The sequence below is a fragment of the Aulonocara sp. 'chitande type north' Nkhata Bay genome, linkage group LG10 (assembly GCF_057382095.1).
Source record: "Aulonocara sp. 'chitande type north' Nkhata Bay isolate Kocher_YH1m ecotype deep benthic linkage group LG10, A_spYH_male_GT1.1, whole genome shotgun sequence".
Classification (NCBI taxonomy): domain Eukaryota; kingdom Metazoa; phylum Chordata; class Actinopteri; order Cichliformes; family Cichlidae; genus Aulonocara; species Aulonocara sp. 'chitande type north' Nkhata Bay.
In genome coordinates this window covers 17,258,456-17,280,525 of record NC_141353.1, presented here as the reverse complement: position 1 = coordinate 17,280,525, position 22,070 = coordinate 17,258,456, and the positions used below count along the sequence as shown (strand labels likewise).

Genomic DNA, 22,070 nt, shown 5'->3' with positions numbered 1-22,070 from the left:
TCTTCTCCTCACATACTAGGTCTTAAATAATCGGGCCCATTTTACAGACCTATAATGCTCCAATAGAGCGCTTAGTTCTGAGAATGCAGGCTTACTTGTGGTTCTTAGGATATTTAAAAGTAGAATGGGAGGCAGTCTTCAGCTTTCAGGCCCCTCTTCTGTGGAACCAGCTCCCAGTTTGGATTCAGGAGACAGGCATCCTCTCTGCTTTTAAGATTCGGGCTGGATCAGGCTGCTGGGGGATTTACCATGATGCACTAAGCATTTCTTCTTCACACTGTATATTTAATTATTAATCTGGCTCTCTTCCATAGTGTACTTTTTGTTTTGTCTCCCTGCCCCTCACCCCCAGCCTGTTGCAGCAGATGGCTGCCCTTTCCTGAGCCTGATTCTGCTGGAGGTTTCTTACTGTTAAAAGGGAGCTTTTCCTACTGTTGCCAAGTGCTTACTCATCGGGGCATCCTTTGAGAGCTTACCATTTGATACCTTAAAATTTAAAGTGTATAAAAAAATTGTGATTTGATGTTACATAAAAAAAATAAAATAAAAAAAATTGCTACTTTGGGTCACTATCCAACCTTAAAGGTTGCTACTGCAAAAATCAGAATGTATGAGATACGCTCTACTCTAAAGTTTCATCAAATACAGTCCTGTGCAGAAGTGTTAGTTTTTAGTCCACTTCAAGATATCAGGAGAGCATCTTTATTATAGTCCTCAGAATGAGTGGCAGTTGCTTTGAACAGCTGTTCACAACACCATGGAAGTAAAACAGTAAAGTTAGTACTTTCAGATTGTTGAATCATGTTCATCTGTTAGTGTCACTTTCACAGGTCACGTGGTTGACCTGTGATTGTATGATTATGAATTGTAACAAATAAAGAAAATCCTTGAAGAAGCAACTCTTACACAATTTTCTTCTAAATCGGCCAGAATTGGGATAATATGGTTTATATATATATATACACACACACACGAGAATAATTAGTGTAAAGTTGCCTCACTCGCTGTAACACTCACAGCCCCCAATAGGGGGCGCGAGAGGTGGATGATCCGGATGTTGATTAGTGATGCCTGATCGGGGCACACCACGCTGTTGTAGAAATGGACGCGTTCGAGTTGTTTCGGAAACTCGGAGTTGGGGCTAGATTTGACCTGAAGAGGTTTGGTCAGGACGCCGCTCGGTTTAAGGTAAGCTTTATAGTGTAGCTGATGACGTACTGGATGAAAACAGTTCATGCTGCTGTTAACGAATCGCTATGGTTTAATGCATTTTAGCTAACCTCGAGTTTTGCTGTCCTGCTTGTGTAGGAGTATAACGTTTTAGGCAAGTTGTTGTGCTTAATACATGTATTTGAAGAATTGTACAACCGTAACACTCACACATACATGTACACACACGCTTGTGTATCGTTTTATTTTGTAGCCCGTGAGGAGTCACTCAGAAGAAGCTTCTCCCGATCCTCTCTCTGCGATTGATTATTTTGCCACTGCCAATGGAGCCCAGAGCTGGACCCAGGCACAGGAGGAAGAGGAGGGCAGGGAAGAATATGAGGGAAGTGAAGACGGAGATTCCGACATAGGAGGCAAAAGAAAGCGCAAAGAGGAGGAGAGAGAAGTGAGGACCAAAAAGAAGAAGAAAAAGACCAAAAGCAACCAAGCGGAGGTGAAAGGTAAAGAAGTTGTAGTAGTAAAGGTTGCAGTTTTAAAGTGTTCACTATGGAAACCTTGTTATTACAAAAATTTCGAGTGACGTTTAGAATGAACATGATCTAGCTGTTCACTCCTGTTTGATGTCTTCTGTCTGGCTGAAGCTGGCGGTGAACTGCTGAAAGAGACGCAGGGAACTGGCATCACCTGGACCTCTTCTTTGGACAGAAAGATCCAAAACCTGCCGAGTGACGGGAAGGAGAAATCTTCGTTGAAGAGGCTGAAGCATCTTCATCAGGAAAAGGTCCTTACTGGGCTACATTTTATAGCACAAAGAAGTAAAATAAAGAGATTCTGATACATTTTAAAACTTCTTCTTAGTGGTGAAATGCTGTGCAGAACTACTGCTGTCCCCCTATCCGCCATCGAAAAAGGTATTTCTCTTTCATTCTAGGTCAATCGTATTCGCGCCCAAAACCGCATAAATGTGCACGGCTGTGACATACCTGACCCTGTGTGCACATTCGAGGAGCTGCTGTCCGAGTATCGCCTCAACCCGCGTGTCCTTCAGAACCTCAGAGACGCCGGGCTCAGTTCCCCAACGCCGATACAGATGCAGGCGATGCCCCTCATGATGCATGTAAGCACGCACGCTCGTCCTCATTTCTTTGATTTGGGATTAGTGCACAGACGGTGATTTTTCTGAGGGTTTCACTCTTGGTTTGGTTTGTCTGTCAGGGTCGGGAGCTGCTGGCCTGCGCTCCCACGGGATCTGGGAAGACTTTGGCTTTCTGCCTCCCACTGCTCGCTCAGCTGCAGCAGCCAGCCAATCAGGGCTTCAGAGGTGTGATCATCTCCCCAACCAGAGAGCTGGCCAGCCAGGTATGCACCATAAATTAGAAAGTGATCTGTTTAAAAAGTAAGGAGGCCTTTCCTGATGTGAACAACAGCAGCTGGTGATAGATAAAGGATGATAAGTGACTGACTTCCTGTGTTTTCAGCAGTATTTGGTCATTGTTGTTGAATTGTGTTCAGACCTACAGAGAGCTGCTCCGTCTGTCAGAGGGAGTCGGGTTTAGAGTTCACATCATAGACAAAGCGTCACTAGCGGCTAAGAAATACGGACCACAGTCAAACAAAAAATACGGTAAGAGATCGTTGGTTCATAGGGGAAGAAAAATAAGTAAATCTCACTGGCTTTTAACTCCTGACGTTTCTGTGTGCAGATATACTCGTCAGTACTCCAAACAGACTCATCTTCCTTCTCAAGCAGGATCCTCCAGCTGTCGATCTCAGCAGGTGACATTTGATCTGCTCAAATCTGATGGTTTTTGTGTGTCGTACCCACTCTATTTGTCTCTTTATTACTTAAAAAAAAATAAAAAAGAAGACAGATCGATGATGTTCTGGGTGTTGCTTTTCAGTGTGGAGTGGCTGATTGTCGATGAGTCCGATAAGCTGTTTGAAGACGGCAAGACGGGCTTCAGAGAGCAGCTGGCCACCATTTTTCTGGCCTGCTCCGGTCCAAAGGTGCGCAGGGCTTTCTTCAGCGCCACTTGCACGGCAGATGTAGAACAGTGGTGCCGCCTGAACCTCGACAACCTGGTTTCTGTAAACATCGGGCACAGGTACGGCTCTAGCTGAAGAACTGCTTACTGCAGCAAATTCATGCCTTCTTTTTTTGTCACAATAGAAACATGGGTGTTTCATCTTTTTTAGAAATACAGCTGTGGATACAGTAGATCAGCAGCTGCTGTTTGTCGGGACAGAGAATGGCAAGCTTGTGGCAATGAGGGATATCATCAAAAAAGTAAGGAGCTTACTTGATTTCAAATAGAACAGATTTATTAGTGGTTATTGCATAAACACCCGTTTAAATCATTTCTAATTTCTGATTATTTTATCTTACAAGCTAAGATAAAATAAAAGAGTCCTCTTTTCTGTGTTTCAGGGCTTCCTGCCGCCCATGCTGGTGTTTGTTCAGACTATAGAAAGGGCACGGGAGCTTTTCCATGAGCTGGTGTATGAAGGCATCAACGTGGATGTAATCCACGCAGACCGCACACAGCAGCAGGTACATCAACACACCTACCACTCCTGTCATTTATTTCCATTTCAGTTTATTTATTGAGTGCTCTCGTCCTCATCGTTTGCTCCTATGTGTCAGAGAGACAACGTGGTGAACAGTTTCCGCTCCGGGAAGATTTGGGTGTTGATCTGCACCGCTCTGCTCGCCAGAGGAATCGACTTCAAAGGCGTAAACCTCGTACTCAACTACGACTTCCCTACCAGCGCTGTGGAGTACATCCATCGCATTGGTTGGTTTGGACAGTGATCCACAAATAATCAGCCTGATGTTTCCACTTTGTCTTTGACGCATATCACACTCTGTGTCTGTCAGGTCGTACTGGGAGAGCTGGACATCAGGGGAAGGCCGTCACCTTCTTCACAGAGAATGACAAACCTCTGTTGCGCAGGTAGGAAAAGAGCAAACTGAGTTAGTTTTTTTTTTCTTCATTCAAACCCATATCCAGCTGTTAACACACAATTTAAAAGGATTTTCTGGATTTTCCATGGACCATCCTATTTGGTTCTTGGTCTCTATCGTTGGTGTTGCTTTTTTTTAATAAAATAATTTCACTGCAGCACAATGATTGCAAGTTTAGGTCACTTCTTGCCATTAATTTATTTTTAAAGCACCTTGAATTTAAATACTGAGCCTGTAGTTTTTCCTTTTTTTCCCCTATGCTTCTCTTTAACAGCATTGCTAATGTTATAAAACAAGCGGGCTGTCCTGTACCAGACTACATGGTTGGTTTCAAGAAAATACACAGGTAAGAAAGCTCCATGATTGCCTGCACATTTACAGAAATGTTTCCTTTGATTTAATGCTTAATTGCTCCCTGTTGAGTTTTGGTAAGAGCGGTCTGGTCGTTATCTTTTTGTTTAGCAAAGTAAAGCGGAGACTTGAGAAGAAACCTCCCAAGAGAAGCACCATTTGCACAACTCCTCGCTTCTTAATGAAGACCAAAGGCAAAGATCAGAAAAAAGGAAACAAGCGAGCAGCGAGAGGAGAGCAGAAAGGAGAAAACGGAGCTCAAACAACATCACACCAGGAGAAAGAGGAAAAGAAGACAAAAGGACAGGGGCTGAAGAAAGGAAATAAAACACAGAAAGAAGGAAAAGAAAAACACAAGAAAGTGTCTCAGAAAACAACAACAGAGACTTCAGGAACCAAGTTACAAAGGTGGGGAAGGACTTTCATGCACATTTATCCAGTCCAATAAACTACAAACTGCAATCTTATCAAACTCTGTTATGTAAAAAAAACAAAAACAAAACCCATACATATATGATAAATGACTCTGTACACAACATAAACCAATTTCCTTAGCATACCATTAAAGTGAAAATCTGTGAAAAGTTGAAAGTAGGAAACATTATTGTCAAATATATCACAGAGGCCTGTATGGAGCCAGAAATTGAACCCACTTGAATAAAAATATTTCTAATATTCATTCTTTCTTCTTCAACAGGAAAAAGGGGAAGAAAACTAAGCTGAAGGCAGACTAGAGGAGTGCGATGCAGATGGACTGATGAGAAGATGCATTTGCAGTCTGATTTATTGCCAACCTTTACATTTCTGCTTTGTAATATGAGAGTATAAAATAAACTTTTATATGTGTATAAACTTTTTTTGGCATTTTATTACATTTGTTCACCTGACTGAACAGAATTTTGTATATTTGTTAATAAAGATGATGACTGTGAAAGTACATTAAATAGCAACTGGGTATTTTTGATTAGAAATAAACTATAAACTGTAAGTTATTGTACTCTTGAGGGCCAGCTATAACAGACGGTGCCCTAAAATGTACCATTTCTGTTCAACCCTTCACCAGACTTTTTTTTAGTGTTCGATTAATACTTTAAGGGTAACTTTAAAAAAAATGGGTATTCATACACACAGATATAATAACTGTTATTAAATCAGGCGAAATTTCTTTATAAATATAAATGTCTTTATATATAAAATTTGAAATATATTTCTTGCCAGTCCAAACTGTTGAAACCTAACTGAAACCTATTTTCCTTCAATAATTACACATACAGCACTGTAACAACAGTCTAGTGCTTAAAGAGAGGGGAGATATGTTTATCTAATTACATAATTATTTTTTCATGAATTTATATAAAGAAAGAAAAGATTATTGTAATAAATTTGAGAGTCATGCAAACAAAGTATTTTCGGAGCAACTTTTCATCAATGTGATAGCAAAAAAGCAAATTTCCGAACTATCGCGATACATTTGCTATGAGATCTCGCCCATGCAATATACCGCAGGAAACCCCGTTCAGTCTTCCTTTCTCAACATGGCACCGAAGGTGAAGAAGGAAGGTTCGTGAATCTACCAGTTTTGAATGAATAAATCGTATATTTTAGTTGACTTGGTGCCTCTATTTATACCGTATGTGTACGGTATAAAGGAATATAGTGAAATTGTTTTGTTTGAGCTCAAGTTATTGCTGTCAGAGCTGTAAATATGTGGATATCTCAAGAGTGTGGGTCCGGCATGTAGACTGTAACGTGATGCTGGCTAAGCTAAGCTAAATCAAGCCGCTGTTGATGAAATCGCATGTGTTTACAGTTACATTTATCTAATGTTTTCTTGTTAAGTTGTCTCTTATGGACACGGCTTAGCTAGTTCATCTCATTATGGCTTCATTAACTCAGATATGTCTGCGGATTAGGTGTTTTAGCTCATGTTAGCAATGGCCTGAGCAGGCTTTAAAACGTTGCATTAGCAGCGCGTGAGAGCATCTCTAAATTTCTTTGATATTATTGAAAATTTGACTGTTGAAGTTTTAGCTGTTGTAGTCAGCGATACTTCCTGTAACGTAAAAAACCCTGAGAGCGTGTTGGTGTGCTAGTAATCTGCCTTCTGGGTGTTAATACTGTGTGGACGGCAGATATGGTTGTGTGCATACTGAGCAGTAAGAAGTAAACTCCCATGTCTTTTAAGCACATGTATCTTAAGATCATGATTCAATGCAAGTACTGTCTAACTTTGAAATAGCTGTGAGGCAGATCCATTCAGCTTCATTTGTATATAATGCTTATTTTAGTATTTGTGTCAGTGTAAATGTGGCTTTCACTGGATCAGCTACAAATCATTACAGTATTCAGTAGATGACCTGCTGTGTACATTGTATGTGGTATGTGGGCCACAGGTTGACTTGACAGTGCTGTGATATTTTCCAAAGTGTTCTTTGCCATATTGACAAAGCCTAGAATAATGAACCACTGTCTAATAGTGGTAACTTTCTTTTCTCCCAATCATAGCTGTCCCTGCCAAGACTGAGGCCAAGTCAAAGGCTCTGAAGGCCAAGAAGGCTGTGCTGAAAGGCGTACACAGCCACAGGAAGAAGAAAGTCAGGACTTCTCCCACCTTCCGTCGCCCTAAAACCCTCCGTCTCCGCAGACAGCCCAAATATCCCCGCAAGAGTGCTCCTCGCAGGAACAAGTGAGTTACAAACAGTTCACGCAGGTCACAAACATGGACCTTGGTGCACATGATGGTAATAGCGATCAAAGCATGAAAAAGCATGATTCCAGTTTTTTTAAACTTCTGATGCACCAATCTTAAATTTTTTATAACATGTTTGTAGTGAGCAATAGTTAATAAGCAGTTAACCTTTAATTATATTGTAGAGACTTTGAAATTAAGTGAGGACCTCTGACCAAAGAACTTATGCATTTTATTTTATAGGTTGGATCACTATGCCATCATCAAGTTCCCCTTGACAACAGAGTCTGCTATGAAGAAAATTGAAGATAACAACACACTTGTGTTCATTGTGGATGTCAAGGCCAACAAACATCAGATCAAGCACGCTGTCAAGAAGCTGTACGACATTGACGTCGCCAAAGTCAACACACTCATCAGGTAGAAATCCTCACACAGGCTGAGCCGAAAGCCAACTTCATACAGACCTTTTCAGTCCTTTACACTTTCCCATGAAGGAAGCATTGACTTCATATATACTCATCATACGCTGTGCAAGTATCTGGATAAATATGACATTTAAGTGGATGTGCTGAAAACAAGACAAACCAACACATCAGGATATTACAGGAAGATTTCCAACCGATGTTATTGTGGAGGGGGTCATGGGACCCTTTTTTACCCATTAATTTTGTATAGCATTGAAATGACTGTGTGTGTGTGTGTGTGTGTGTGTGTGTGTGTGTATAATTTGTTTTAGCCTTCTGGTAAATGATTTGCCTGATATCTGTCCATCTATGTCCCAGTAATGAATTTGAATTTGCCACATCTGACAGCCAATAACAGCCAATTTGGTGCACATGATGGTAATAGCGATCAAAGTATGAAAAAGCATGATTCCAGTTTTTTAAACTTCTGATGCACCAATCTAAAAACAAAAAACATTCTAAACATGTTTGTAGTGAGCAGTAGTGAATAAACATGCCTTTATGTGCAGGCCTGATGGTGAGAAGAAGGCGTACGTCCGTCTCGCACCTGATTACGATGCGTTGGATGTTGCAAACAAGGTGAGCCTTTATTCCGCTGTTGACTTTCTGAAGCCATATCAGTCATGTGCATGTGATGTAAACTTTATATTTGCTCTGAATGTCTGTGATGCATTCAAAGGAACCACTGATGCAAAACAGTGCAGATACAGATGTGACGACTCTGTTGATGAACATTGTGTAATTAATATCCTTTTTTATTTTATTTGCAGATTGGCATCATCTAAACAGCAGTCGAAGAGACTTGTGGAATAAAAATAAATATTTGTATAAACAAGCTCTTCAGTCATCTTGTGTGTTTTTTGGAGTGTAATTTACACCTTTGACAAACACTTGAGTTATTGTAATTATGATTCAGTTAAGCTGTGGAAATACTGCTCCATCCTGAAAGTGAAATGCATGCACTTTTCTCCAGCATAGGAAATAATCAGTGCTTATCTAAGCACTTACATTTAATTATCAACCTGTGAGCGATTGGCTGTGATCCCTTTTTTATGCCAACACTTACATTTGATAGCAGTTTCTAATTTTAGTTTTTTTAGTACAAATCTGCTTTGATGACGATGAGAACCTGCTAAATTTATTAGTTTAAGCTCTCCTGATAGCGAGTTTGAGATTACTGACTGTATTTACGCATTTTATAAAAGTTTATACATGTTAATGATATTTTTGGAGCACAAAAGAACAGTAAGAAGAGGGGAAATTTGTGATTTAAACATCTGCTTGCTCTATTTTCAGTTTAAATATTTGTCAGTTATACATAATATTAGCAGTGCTCACCCATTCCTGGTTCACTCCACAGCAAAAGAGTGTGACAAGGCATTGTTGCACATTGTGGCGGTACACACAGAAGTATCACAATCAGTCAACCACCCTTTCACTCAGCAATGGCTCACCACAGGGATGTGTGCCGAGTCCTCTCCTATACACCATCTGCACCAGCGACTGCATCCCAAAAGCCGATCTCCCTCCCCTATCCATAAAGGGTGACTGCATGGAGAGGGTATCCTCTTTTAAGTTCCTTGGTACCCACATATTTGAGGACCACAAACACATCAGCCCTGGTGAAGAAAGCCCAACAGCGCTTCCCATTTCCTGAGGGTTCTGAGATTTGAAAGGCTGCAGACTGACCTAATACGGTATTTCTATTGAGCCACAATCGAAAGTGTGCTGGTGCACACTATCCCCGTGTGGTACACTGCTTGTACAACAGCCGATAAAAAGAGAATAAAGAGGGTCATCAGAACTGCAGAGAAGATGATCGGCTGTCCACTCTCCACCCTGGACTCCATTGTTGGCTCTAGATGTCTCTCCAGAGCCTGGGCAATTATAAAAGACCACCTCCATCCTAACCACCACTTCTTCAACATCCTGCCCTCTGGAAAAAGGTTCCGATTCATTAGGTGCAAAACCAACAGACTCAAGTACAACTTTTACCCATGGGCTCTCAGAACCATAAATGCAAATTAAGAGGTTTTTTTTACAATCATTCTGTTGCTGCTACTTGCTATTTATTATGTTGTTTTGTGGGTGTTTCTTTTTGTTTCCGTGCAATATTTTGGCAGATGTGCAATTTCCATCATTCAACGACCATAGCCCTTCCACCCTTAATTATTTATTATATTTTATTACGATGCCCTTGTACACACCCCCACAATGCTTCCTGTAACCCAAACATCGCATATATAGTGTACATAGTGTTATGTACACTATGTAGAAAATCTTTAATTGTAGCTAGCTGAATGGTTCATCATTTATACCTTGCTGTCACAGCTGTGCTTGTTTTTAATAATAAATTTGACTACAGATGACAGGATTCTTGGGAGTGTGAACTTCACCATGAGCAGCACGCTCAGTGAACGCCATGAATCCCAGAAGCATGTGTGCAGAGCCAAAGTGCTGCAGACTCACTCTGGGAATCAGTCTGTGTCTGGTCTATACAGAAATGTTACACTTGAAAAAACACATCATGGTGACAATTTCTTTCTATGTCTAAACAGGACAATATGCTATTTGAACAATTACACTTTCTTTAGCCATGAATTTGACAGTATTTAGTTTTTAATCAATTATTTGATTTGTTGCATTATTTGTTATTGTTTTGTCATGCTGCTGAAGAGACTGAGGACATTTTGATCTATGCCCTCTGTAATTGTTCCTGTCACCAGACAATCACAGTACTTTCTTTACTTCTGTATTGAAAGCATCAACCTACTGTACATGACTCCCCTGTAATCATCTGATGCAGTTTCTCTTTGTGGCTTAATTTAAAGAGTGAACATATGGCACTCAGCTTGCACTGACACTTTCTTTGGCACATGCAGGTTAATGTTTGACAAACTAGGACAATTAATATATCAACAGCAGTGAAAGCAATGCCACTACAGTCATGATCGTTGTTTAACAGCTATCATCATCGGGCTTGATAGAATCCATGATTTAAAAGAAAGGTGCCTTTTTATCTCAGTAGCAAACACATCTACTGCATGAATGAAAAGACCACAATAACAGATGCAACTCTGAAAGTGATTGTTTTATTAAAATTCAAGCATGTCATTTGTAGACAGATTGCACTGAACATTGTGTTTTCATCTATTTTCTGACTTGTTAAGTTTAGGGTAAAGTATAAGTAAAAGCATGAGCATTACAACTCTACATCACTTTCAGATACGGTTAGTCTGCGAGCTTCATCTCGTTATGTAGATAAATCTACAAACTTGTGAGTCATACAAGTTGGAAAAAGAAAAGGTGTGCAATTACCCTGCCACCCTTTCCAATAAATATAAACTGTAGCCTATTAATTAGATTTACATGATAAAACTGTGACAGCAGATCTCCTGCTTATGAGAGAAAGGTTCGAACTGTGCCTTTAACAAGGCCTCTGCAGATCGGGCACTTTCGCAGTGATGGCGCACACTCTTTACACACCACCAGGTGTCCACAGGGGATGAAGACGATGTTGACCTCTTTATCCATACACACCTTGCATGTACGCTCCTCCTGTAGGCGCCGCAGCTGCTCCTCCATTGGGAGGTCTGTAATACAAAGGAGATTTTTAAAAAAGAAAAAAAAAAATTAGGTAAATGAAGAGATGGTAATTAAACAGTAAAGTGAGTTGAACACAAAACAATTTAACAGGACAGTGAGCTCTGCTTCAGGCTACATACCTGAAAGATCCTGGCTTGGCGATGCAGCTTCGTTCGACTGAGCTACAAGCAGAAAAGACAGCACGCACTTAACCACTGAGCTACAGTTTGATCACCGTCATGGTTTCCAGTGCAAACCCGTCTGTATTTGAACTGCTTACACACATACCCATGAGATCTCTGAGCAAGTGGACGTCATTTTTCTGAATCCAGTTGCGGAAGACCTCAGCTGCCGCATTTCCCTTTGTGAGGATGAGCTCTATCAACCTGGCAGTCTGCTGCTGAGCAGATGTCTGAGCCAGAAGACCGCTATACTCCTCAGCACCTGCAGGTAAAGAAGGGCACACGTGAAACACTTTAAGCAGCTGAAATAAAAGATGCAACAAAATATTACACTGTTGCACCTCAAGTTATGTTGTACCTTTATTTAAAACTGAGAACAGAGGCTACCCAGAAATCCACCATCTGATTTAACAGTATTTGCCCCTGACACCAAACACTCTAGGTTTGTGCATCGGCACCAGGTGCAGGTCTTTCGTCTCCATGTTTTTAAATCACAAAAATGTAACCCTGGCTCTATGATTAGGGTTTTGCTGACAAAATTATGTTTCCGATTTTCATTTGTTATTTAACCAAGAACGGATGTGAATTCAGACAAAAATTGTGTTTGTTGAGATATGAGGGCTGAAAAATGTACATACTCAACACATTCTGATCTCTTAAATGCTCAAACAGTGGCTCTACACTCTTTAGTCGTTGGATCAAAGCTGCCTGGTGTCTCTTCACAAAGGTGAAGCCATCTGAAAGGAAAGGAAAGATTATCATTTCACTGCAACGGAACACCTAAACCGATTTGATTTTACATTTCCATAAATTAAGGGAGTGAGAACAGTATCAATGTCAACTCCACCTGATGCCATTGCCTCTGCCAGCATCTCTCGCTCCTCTTCTCTTTTCTGATCTTCTGCACTCAGCAGGTCTGAGACCAGCTCCTGGACTGTCCTGTAGTTCTCTCCACTGGTCAGGATTTTGCTCTGGACCGTTTGCTTGACTAGACTTCGCTCAAAGCCCATCTCTAAAGCAGACTTTATCACGGGGGTGTTCATCATGACGGCATCCTCAGACCGCTCCTCTCCAGGACCGAGGTGAACCACTGAGTGAAGAGAAAGCAGACATTTATGGATTTCAGTTTTAACAGAAAACAAAGAGCACCAGTCTCTCCGATCAGAATATGAGAACATTTTTATTCATCAGACTCATAAAATTGTTAACAATCCTATATCGTTTCTCTGCTCTCAGTCCTCCCAACATCTATTTCACTTTTAAATAAGGACTCTGCTCAGTTTAAAAGGTCCGGAATCACATTGTTGTGCACTCGAATGTTTGCTGCAAGTATATTATGGTAGAATTCATTTTTATCTTGTCTTATTTTGCTGGTTAAAGATCCTATGTGGGACAATAAAGTTTATTCTTTTCTTAAATATTCTTTTTGGGGAGATTTTAACAAACCTTTCAAAAATGTAAAGAATTTCATTTTCCAAACTCACCTGGTGGATCCACAAACTCTCTGGAGTTATTGTCTCCATTTGTTAAAAGCTATTGTGGAAAAAAGGGAGAAAACAGCATTTTTTTAATGACTCATTCCAAACCACATGTTTGAACTAAATCTCAGATGTGTTTGTCTTTACTAACTTGCTCAAAAAGCCGAGGAAATCGAGCTTGGATCTGGTGAACAAAGTCTTGTCCTTTCTCCTGGAGCAAATATTCACACCTGCAGTTAAAAAAGAGGTACAAGAATACAAACATTCATGAACCACCGCAGGTACGCACACCATTTGCCTAAGCAGCGCTTTTCTACAGCACACTGTGTTCTGGATAAAACTGACGACAAATCGACTTTACAACAGCAGTATTTACCGAGGAAACCACTTAGCATGTTCCACCCATGGATCATCTCCAGACTCCCAGCATCGCAGGCCTCCATCGCAACAGAAACACTTGACGTCATCATTACGACCTTCAGGAGGGGCAAACAAAGAGCTTTCAGTTTCAGTAAGAAGCTTTGGGCAAATTTAAGAAAGGGGGGAAGAAAAACAAAAACAACACACACACACACACACACACACACACACACACACACACACACACACACACACACACACACACACACACACACACACACACTTCTTTTCACTTCTTTCATTTTGCTTTCAGCTCGAAAGCACTGATCTCATCACATTTAGATGCTTTAGTTTCGTTATGACACTTGAGTTTATAACCAGGTGTCCCCCTTGATATATTTTATTTGAGGACTTTCCAGTGAAATCAGAGAAACTCTATAAGAAAAACTCTTCTGTGGAACTCCCTCAAAAACAGCAGGAAAACCCTCCGAAGTTACTGGCATTACAACCACTTCATGTAAGGGAAAGATTCTGAGTAAATTTCCAGGAACATTATCACCTAGTAAGCATTTCTTATAATGACCAAAGTCAAACGAAACTTTTTCATCTGTGATTTACACGTGCAAGGGTCTGACTTTGGCACTAAAAACATACAAATTAATATGGTTTTTCAACCATATTAATTTTTTATATTGAAACTAGCATTAACTGCCTTTTTGGCCACTTTAGAAGAATACAGCACCTTATTTACAGACAGCAGCCAATGAGTAGCATAACCTCCCAATAAAAAGTTCCACACGTCAATTAATGAAGGTAAATCAGTCAAGGTCACTGAACAGGTGTGCCTCTTTGACAGCATCCATACCTACGTAGTAGAAGCCAGCTTTAGCCAGCTGCTCTGGGCGGACGGGGATACGTGATGGCCAGTTAACAAAAGTGAGCAGCCTCTCCTCACTCTGCTGCATGGCAGGGTTGGACACATTGGTGAGGACCGTGGCTCCTGAAGACATCTGGGAATTCGCAGCTAAGGATGCAGTTGCTGCTGCACCAGCTAGCGACACGTTGTCAGCCCTGTCACCTCGGACAAAGCGACAGTTTGGATAATGCCTCTGGTGTTCAGATAATGCTCTGTCCCCTGGCTCCCAGTTACTTAGCTGCAAAGGGGAAGAAAGACAAAACCAAACTTCATCAGTTTGGTGTCTGAATGATGTTGCCCATCTTTATAATACTGCCTCATATTTTTATATTGTAAAATAACTGTTTTAACAAAGGGCTTTAAGCAGAATAAACCCAGTACAAACAACAACACACACACCTGTCCTCCACAACTGAAGCAGGCCACTCGATCGCCCTGCCCTAGGTAATAGAAGCCAGCTTTGGCGAGTTCAGCAGGCATGATGATTGAGAGCGTCCAGGAATGGAAGGTGTCCAGGCGGTCTTGCTCTCTGCGCATGGTTGGGTTGTGGCATGTTGGTCTCTGGTGGGACATGTCCTCAACACCTCGCGAGCTCAGTGGGCTGGAGGGCGGAGGAGCAGAGAAGGCCATATTCAGGTAGCCAACAGGCTCTTCACCTTGGCTTACTGCTGTGTTAGCAGCAGCTGGGCCGGGACCAGAAAGCTAGATAAAAAAAATAAAATAAAAAAAACTTAGACAGCTCAGTGCCTCTGGGCACTAATCTATTAATCTTACTGTGAAGAACTATTAAGAATAACTGTTTAAAAGAAATTGAGAGAAATGTAACATATCAATAAGAAAAACTTTAAAAATAAAAAAAAGCTGGTTACTTTAATCTAACATCAAAGGGATTATAACACTTGTAAATGATTAATTTAATCTAATCTATCCATCTTTGAACAAGGCATTGTGTTGCCTGTGAGTCATCATGTTAAAAAGGTGACTGATTATTAGAAAAACCCTTTGTCAATTATACTAGCACAGCTGAGAACTGTTCTGATAATAGAACAATAAATTTGCCCAGCTGAGCCTCAAAATTCCCACTTCCTCAAAGGTTCTTGTTCTAATAATGCGTACCACTACCACCAACTGAAAACCAAAAACTACCTCTAATTAGAATAGGAAAATGTGGAAGATGGTGTACCACCCACATTGGAGTCTCATTAAATGATACCGCTAAAAGGCTGACTGAGCTCGTTTGTGAAAGTAGCAGTACACAGAGTTGTGTTAAAGTTCTCAATGTTTTTGGAAATTACTTGATGGAATAACTAATTTCTTGACTCAAGAATATTCTGGCAAGTTCTTTACTATAATTTATATTTTTATAGAAAACTTTTAGACTGATCAAATCCACAAAGGATGATCCTCTAGACCAGGGGTATGAAACGTTAGTCCTCGAGAGCCGGTGTCCTGCAGGTTTTAGATCTACCACACCTGAATCAAATGATTAATTCATTACCAGGCCTCTGGAGAACTTCAAGACATGTTGAGGAGCTAATTTAGCCATTTAAATCAGCTGTGTTGGATCAAGGACACATGTAAAACCTGCTGGCCACCAGCTCTCGAGTTCCCTACCCCTGCTCTAGACCACAGGTTTGAAAAAAGCCATTTCTAAGTGACTCCAAAATTTGAGTGGTAATAACTCTTATTTGAAAAAGCATGCATTGATGATCTTACTGGTATCGCTGGGACAATGCGGAGAGGGGAGAAGGCGGAATGAGAAGAGGAGAGGAGGTTGGCTGTAGATGGGAGGCTCTGGATGAAGGAGCAGGAAGGAGAGAGCTGTCTGTGTTTCTCTGTTGGACAGTCGCCGGGCTGCCAGCCCTCAGCTGTCACGTTACATCTGAAACACTGCACGCGGTCACCCACGCCGGTGTAGAACCAACCTGCTCTCGCCAGACTTCGTTCGGTGACCGCAGATGTTGGGAATCGAGCAAAGGTTGAGATGCGGAAGAGCTCTAGAGATTAAAAACAAATTGTTTGAGTTTCAAAGGTAAGATACAAATAAATTCAAAAGAAAAAAATGTACATATATACCTGAGGAGTTATCATATTGCAGTTCAGGTGGAGGCCCATTGCGAAACAGACCCATTAAAAACTGATTGTTTTTAAGCTGAAGAAGAGTTTCCATTTTGGGAATTTAGTGCAGTAGATAAGGAAAAAGAGATGTCCCTCTGAGGGAGAGGGGTTTGAGAAAACCCAAGGTCTTGCTCTCTCACACAAACACACTCAGTAATGCCGAAGAGGTAAGCAGACGAATGGATAAGGATGCAAAAGAGGAGGGAGCTCTTAGCGAGATCAAGATAATTAAAGCTTAAGAGCTCTTGTGCAAAAAAAAAAAAAAAAAAAAAAAAAAATCTTAGTTTCACCACAACCATGATGCAATCTTTACTTGCATGCATATTACCTATGCCTAGCAAAGAGGTACACCTGAACCTAAACATTTAACTGCCTAAATGTCAGCATCTCTCTTTTAGCCACAGTTAACGCAGATGAACGTCAAACAAAATCCATCCTCTGCAGTAATGACACAGGGTGAGTAAAATGCACACGTAAACATGACATCACCCAGGATCGTTATGCACGCTTAGGAAACACATATCTGACATGCCACCAAACCGCTCCAACTCAAACATATAGCATATGGTTATGCGAACAAACAAAACATGTTAAAAATTTGCCTCTAGCAGATGTGTACACACACACACACACACACAGACCAAGGAATTCCTGCTCTCAAACCCCTCCCCCCATCTTGGACATCCCTTTTTGGGGGTGTTTAAGGGTTCATAATTCAATAAAAACAAAACACTAAAAAAAATTAATCCTCCAGGGGTAACACGAGTGCCTCCTTTATATCAGCAGAATCTGTAAATGACAAGAAAAAAAACATACATAAGACATGCTGTAGTTATGTTTCATGGCCATTTCAGCAGTGAAAATCTTGCAGGCTCAGTTGATATAAAATTACACGGCAGGTCACAGAAACAAATGTCAAACTGTTTTGATGCTAAAGCTTAAGTCTCCAAAGTGATATATTTGAAACATAAAATTAGGATCGATTCCTGTCACTTTCGAGAGCAGTTTCGGAGCAAAACCATTACACAACAAATGGCAGCTAGACCTTGTGACAGATCTACTGACCTTCATGTGAAAATCGCTGGAGCGATCCTATAACCCACCTGACACTGACTTCTTAATAAATCAAAACTGAAAGTGCGAAGATTGACAAGGAGAGCCCGCATTCAAACGTGGGCTCTCATTCTTGGAGAAAAGGGATAAGACTTGCTGTAAACTGCAGTGGCAGGTACGGTATTTCCGCCAGGTACTTTCCACACCAGCTGTCTGTAATTACGCAACAGAGTTCCTGTCTTAGCCATTTAATGTGTCCTAACAATTAACATGTCAGGTTAGGAGGGCACTTGGTTTATTTACATTTTTTTTTCGCACAATCAAAGTATGAACCAAAACGCACGGTTAGCAAGCAGCTAAAGAAAGATATGATTATAAGCTTTGCAACGGGCGTTAGCTTGCTAATGCTAACGGCTGCTAACATGAATTGCAGTCACTTTCCGCTTCGTTAACGCGCGGGGCCACAACACTGAGGAAGGGAAATAAAAACTAGCTGATGTCCGTGACGCAAAACGCCAGACGGTACGTTATTAGCAACGTGGCGTGATATGTCCTTTCCACTGTTGTGCTAACTCACCGCTTTCCAATATGCTCGGAAAGTCCCGAAAATTATGGTCACGCCCCCACGAGTTTACTTCCGGTTAAAACGAACCAAAATATGAATGAATCGATAAGATATCCCACAGGTAAGTCCCTACATCCGAAAGTCGTGCTTGGGGTCCCAAAGGTCGCCACGTTGGATGGATAACAAACTAAAAACGGCATGTTTTGTGTCAAAAATGTTCTCGCTCGTATTTCACTGATAAAATCCACTAAAAATCCACTGATACACTAACAGACCCTACAGTAATCAGTTTTTGTGTCAGCTCACATTAAACAACACAAAAAGAGCCACATTACATGAGCTAGTTTATTAATACTACTCACCTTTTTATGTAAGACTTCGTGGATGAATTAAAAATATAGAAATGTTCTTACATTTACAGGAGATTCGTAATCCAACAACAGTCTGACACAAGTTTAAATCTTGTCACATTTTAGGATTATTAGATTAAAATAAAAATCATTTTTAAAAATTCCATTAAATGAGATACTTACATAGAGGGCTTGGTGAACACAAGGCAGTCGTTTCGATGCAGTGAATCATTTTAAACCCGTGAATGACTGAATGCATGTGGGTCGGGCTTTCCCTTCACACCACGCCCCCACAAGTCACAGCGTGAAGTTCTTAAAATTTCGTCAAATTTCCCTTCAACGGCAAAGTCTTTGTTTTTCTGAATAATTTAAAATTTCAGTATGAATAAAGGTTTCACTGTTCTGCAAATCCCCCCCCCCCCCCCTTGGGGGAAATTTGCTTAACACATTAATGTACCGAGAATCGAGACAGCCCCAAATGCTGTCTGAGACAAAGCAAGTACACTTGACAGTGGTGTTGATTCAATAACTGAGTGATCAAGCAGCTTAAAATCACCATTTAAGTATTTATACATAAAAAAAAAAATGTTTTCTAATCTTTTTTTATTGTATTTAACATCCTGTACAGGTTGCCAGTTAGGCAATCTTTCATACACATATTCTCTCTCTCTCTCTCTCTCACACACACACACACACACACACACACACACACACACACACACACACACACACACACACACACACACACACACACACCTCTTTAGGCTGTAGGAAGAAGCTGGAGTGCCCACCCATGTAAGCACAAGAGGAGCATGCACAATGCTCATGGCTGTGGGTTGGATGGTTGATAGCATCTGTGTTGCCAGTTGTTATGAAGTGGAATGAGTTGCCATTAATGTGTCTTTTATGGTTAAAAAAAGAAAGAAAGAAACAAAACCCTTTGTCAACTCCAATGTTTCACAAGGGCAGACCTGGAGAAATGTTCTTAGTGTGGCATGAGGATGGCATGGAAATCAAATTGGGTGGTAAATATAGTCCATAATGTAATTATTTTCTGTAGCCCACATAATTAAACATTTCAGTGACATAAAATCCAAATTCACATGTGATATGTATCGTATAGCCTGTATAATAAATAAATATGTAGCCCAATAAATGTAAAATCCAGAAAGCTCCACAACATGGGGCGGTTCATTTACAAATACAAGTCAAAAAACAATTCTAACTTAAGTTTCATACTTTGTTTGTTAAAAAAAAATAAAATCAGATTGTTACATGTGTAATTTTACACAAAATGTCAGAAACCTGCACAAGTCATGAACAACAATTTATACCCGATGATTTATTTTTTTTGAGTTAACCTTCTGAGGTCCAGGGTATAATTGGTGATTTTTGGCTACTTTTGGTTTTACATTTGTATTTTTATCTTCAAATTGTTTTCTCTATTTATGTATTTATTTATTTATTTTACCTTGCCTTGCTTGGTATCATTGTTTTCAGCTCAATCTCACATGTCTGAATTTACAGTTATTTTTCCATTGACATACTGTATTATCCCAACTGATCTGAAATCACACAAAAAACAAATCCTAGTAATAGTTAGCAAATTATTTTCATAACTTGAAATGCAATAATAAATAATAAATTATGAAAACCTATGTACACATTTTGTAAACAAAGTTACAGTGGGGCAAAAAAGTATTTAGTCAGCCACCGATTGTGCAAGTTCCCCCACCTAAAATGATGACAGAGGTCAGTAATTTGCACCAGAGGTACACTTCAACTGTGAGAGACAGAATGTGAAAAAAAAAAATCCATGAATCCACATGGTAGGATTTGTAAAGAATTTATTCGTAAATTAGGGTGGAAAATAACTATTTGGTCAATAACAAAAATACAACTCAATACTTTGTAACATAACCTTTGTTGGCAATAACAGAGGTCAAACGTTTACTATAGGTCTTTACCAGGTTTGCACACACAGTAGCTGGTATTTTGGCCCATTCCTCCATGCAGATCTTCTCGAGAGCAGTGATGTTTTGGGGCTGTCGCCGAGCAACACGGACTTTCAACTCCCGCCACAGATTTTCTATGGGGTTGAGGTCTGGAGACTGGCTAGGCCACTCCAGGACTTTCAAATGCTTCTTACGGAGCCACTCCTTTGTTGCCCGGGCGGTGTGTTTTGGATCATTGTCATGTTGGAAGACCCAGCCTCGTTTCATCTTCAAAGTTCTCACTGATGGAAGAAGGTTTTGGCTCAAAATCTCACGATACATGGCCCCATTCATTCTGTCCTTAACACGGATCAGTCGTCCTGTCCCCTTGGCAGAAAAACAGCCCCATAGCATGATGTTTCCACCCCCATGCTTCACAGTAGGTATGGTGTTCTTGGGATGCAACTCGGTATTCTTCTTCCTCCAAACACGACGAGTTGAGTTTATACCAAAAAGTTCTACTTTGGTTTCATCTGACCACATGACATTCTCCCAATCCTCTGCTGTATCATCCATGTGCTCTCTGGCAAACTTCAGACGGGCCTGGACATGCACTGGCTTCAGCAGCGGAACACGTCTGGCACTGCGGGATTTGATTCCCTGCCGTTGTAGTGTGTTACTGATGGTGACCTTTGTTACTTTGGTCCCAGCTCTCTGCAGGTCATTCACCAGGTCCCCCCGTGTGGTTCTGGGATCTTTGCTCACCGTTTTCATGATCATTTTGACCCCACGGGATGAGATCTTGCGTGGAGCCCCAGATCGAGGGAGATTATCAGTGGTCTTGTATGTCTTCCATTTTCTGATGATTGCTCCCACAGTTGATTTTTTCACACCAAGCTGCTTGCCTATTGTAGATTCACTCTTCCCAGTCTGGTGCAGGTCTACAATACTTTTCCTGGTGTCCTTCGAAAGCTCTTTGGTCTTGGCCATGGCGGAGTTTGGAGTCTGACTGTTTGAGGCTGTGGACAGGTGTCTTTTATACAGATGAGTTCAAACAGGTGCCATTCATACAGGTAACGAGTGGGGGACAGAAAAGCTTCTTACAGAAGACGTTACAGGTCTGTGAGAGCCAGAGATTTTCCATGTTTGAGGTGACCAAATACTTATTTTCCACCCTGATTTACGAATAAATTCTTTACAAATCCTACCATGTGGATTCATGGATTTTTTTTTTTTCACATTCTGTCTCTCACAGTTGAAGTGTACCTCTGGTGCAAATTACTGACCTCTGTCATCATTTTAGGTGGGGGAACTTGCACAATCGGTGGCTGACTAAATACTTTTTTGCCCCACTGTATATACAATTATTTATCTAAAAATGCATCTGGCCTAAAACCTGCAGGCCTGACAGCAGCAGGCATGCAGGCAGCAGCAGACACTGTCTCCAGCATCCACCTGGGGACAGTGTTTACATTGCAATCTACCTTTGTGACATTCATTAGTGCCTTACTGACACACAAAACGAAACAACGAATATATTAACTACACAAGACAACACAACACACTAACTGTACACTCCATGCTAAACGTCACAAATCTGTCACATCTCGAAACTTGCTCTCTCTATGCGTCTCTGCCATCACTCCCAAAAATCTCCCCTCTTCCTAAACAACCATGTTAAACTGGTTGACATGGTACATTTTTCCACCAATAGAAAGGAGGGTTTTTTCTCTTTTTTCATAATGTCATTACAAAATGATTTATAACCGCTTATACAACCCCAGAGAGTTAATAACACTCACCTTCATTTCATTTCATTTCCAGAGTGTAACAACTAGCCACCTGTGTGAAATGTGAAATGCCCATGGTGTTGTTCAAAATGTGCTC

The 22,070-nt window shown here is 40.7% G+C and overlaps 3 protein-coding genes and 3 non-coding genes across 10 annotated transcripts; 5 read left to right on the top strand and 1 right to left on the bottom strand.

Moving 5' to 3' along the window:
* Positions 1-1,040: 1,040 nt before the first annotated feature.
* On the top strand, positions 1,041-5,338 carry ddx52 (DEAD (Asp-Glu-Ala-Asp) box polypeptide 52). The gene is made up of 15 exons (XM_086308730.1): positions 1,041-1,188; positions 1,424-1,670; positions 1,812-1,951; positions 2,102-2,287; positions 2,386-2,529; positions 2,683-2,794; positions 2,874-2,946; positions 3,072-3,275; positions 3,367-3,457; positions 3,599-3,721; positions 3,815-3,965; positions 4,049-4,124; positions 4,410-4,481; positions 4,598-4,894; positions 5,184-5,338. Exons 1-15 carry the CDS (start codon positions 1,102-1,104, stop codon positions 5,218-5,220), a joined length of 2,040 nt encoding a protein of 679 aa, XP_086164856.1. The 5' UTR covers positions 1,041-1,101; the 3' UTR covers positions 5,221-5,338.
* A 599-nt stretch (positions 5,339-5,937) lies between these two features.
* On the top strand, positions 5,938-8,477 carry rpl23a (ribosomal protein L23a). Its single transcript, XM_086308728.1, has 5 exons — positions 5,938-6,046; positions 6,992-7,172; positions 7,419-7,595; positions 8,152-8,221; positions 8,413-8,477. The coding sequence occupies exons 1-5, from the start codon at positions 5,977-5,979 to the stop codon at positions 8,425-8,427; spliced, it is 513 nt and encodes a 170-aa protein (XP_086164854.1). The 5' UTR covers positions 5,938-5,976; the 3' UTR covers positions 8,428-8,477.
* LOC147320622 (small nucleolar RNA Z17) lies at positions 7,215-7,287 on the top strand. Its single transcript, XR_015131349.1, has one exon. It is a non-coding gene; the product is annotated as a small nucleolar RNA Z17 (small nucleolar RNA).
* LOC147320621 (small nucleolar RNA Z17) lies at positions 8,008-8,079 on the top strand. Its single transcript, XR_015131348.1, has one exon. It is a non-coding gene; the product is annotated as a small nucleolar RNA Z17 (small nucleolar RNA).
* On the top strand, positions 8,268-8,336 carry LOC147320620 (small nucleolar RNA SNORD42). Its single transcript, XR_015131347.1, has one exon. It is a non-coding gene; the product is annotated as a small nucleolar RNA SNORD42 (small nucleolar RNA).
* Positions 8,478-10,723: 2,246 nt separating the features above from the next.
* Positions 10,724-18,492, bottom strand: birc2 (baculoviral IAP repeat containing 2). 5 transcript variants are annotated; one of them, XM_086308725.1, is made up of 13 exons: positions 18,433-18,492; positions 16,240-17,070; positions 15,880-16,160; positions 14,563-14,865; positions 14,113-14,401; positions 13,264-13,363; positions 13,039-13,117; positions 12,894-12,942; positions 12,257-12,499; positions 12,048-12,146; positions 11,516-11,671; positions 11,368-11,409; positions 10,724-11,235 (listed from the first exon to the last, which is right to left on the bottom strand). In XM_086308725.1, the coding sequence occupies exons 2-13, from the start codon at positions 16,331-16,333 to the stop codon at positions 11,042-11,044; spliced, it is 1,929 nt and encodes a 642-aa protein (XP_086164851.1). In that variant the 5' UTR covers positions 16,334-17,070; positions 18,433-18,492; the 3' UTR covers positions 10,724-11,041. The 5 variants fall into 5 exon arrangements, with proteins under 5 accessions (XP_086164851.1, XP_086164850.1, XP_086164849.1 ...); XM_086308724.1 differs by lacking the exon at positions 18,433-18,492 and adding an exon at positions 17,912-18,011; XM_086308723.1 differs by lacking the exon at positions 18,433-18,492 and adding an exon at positions 17,347-17,848.
* Positions 18,493-22,070: the final 3,578 nt, after the last annotated feature.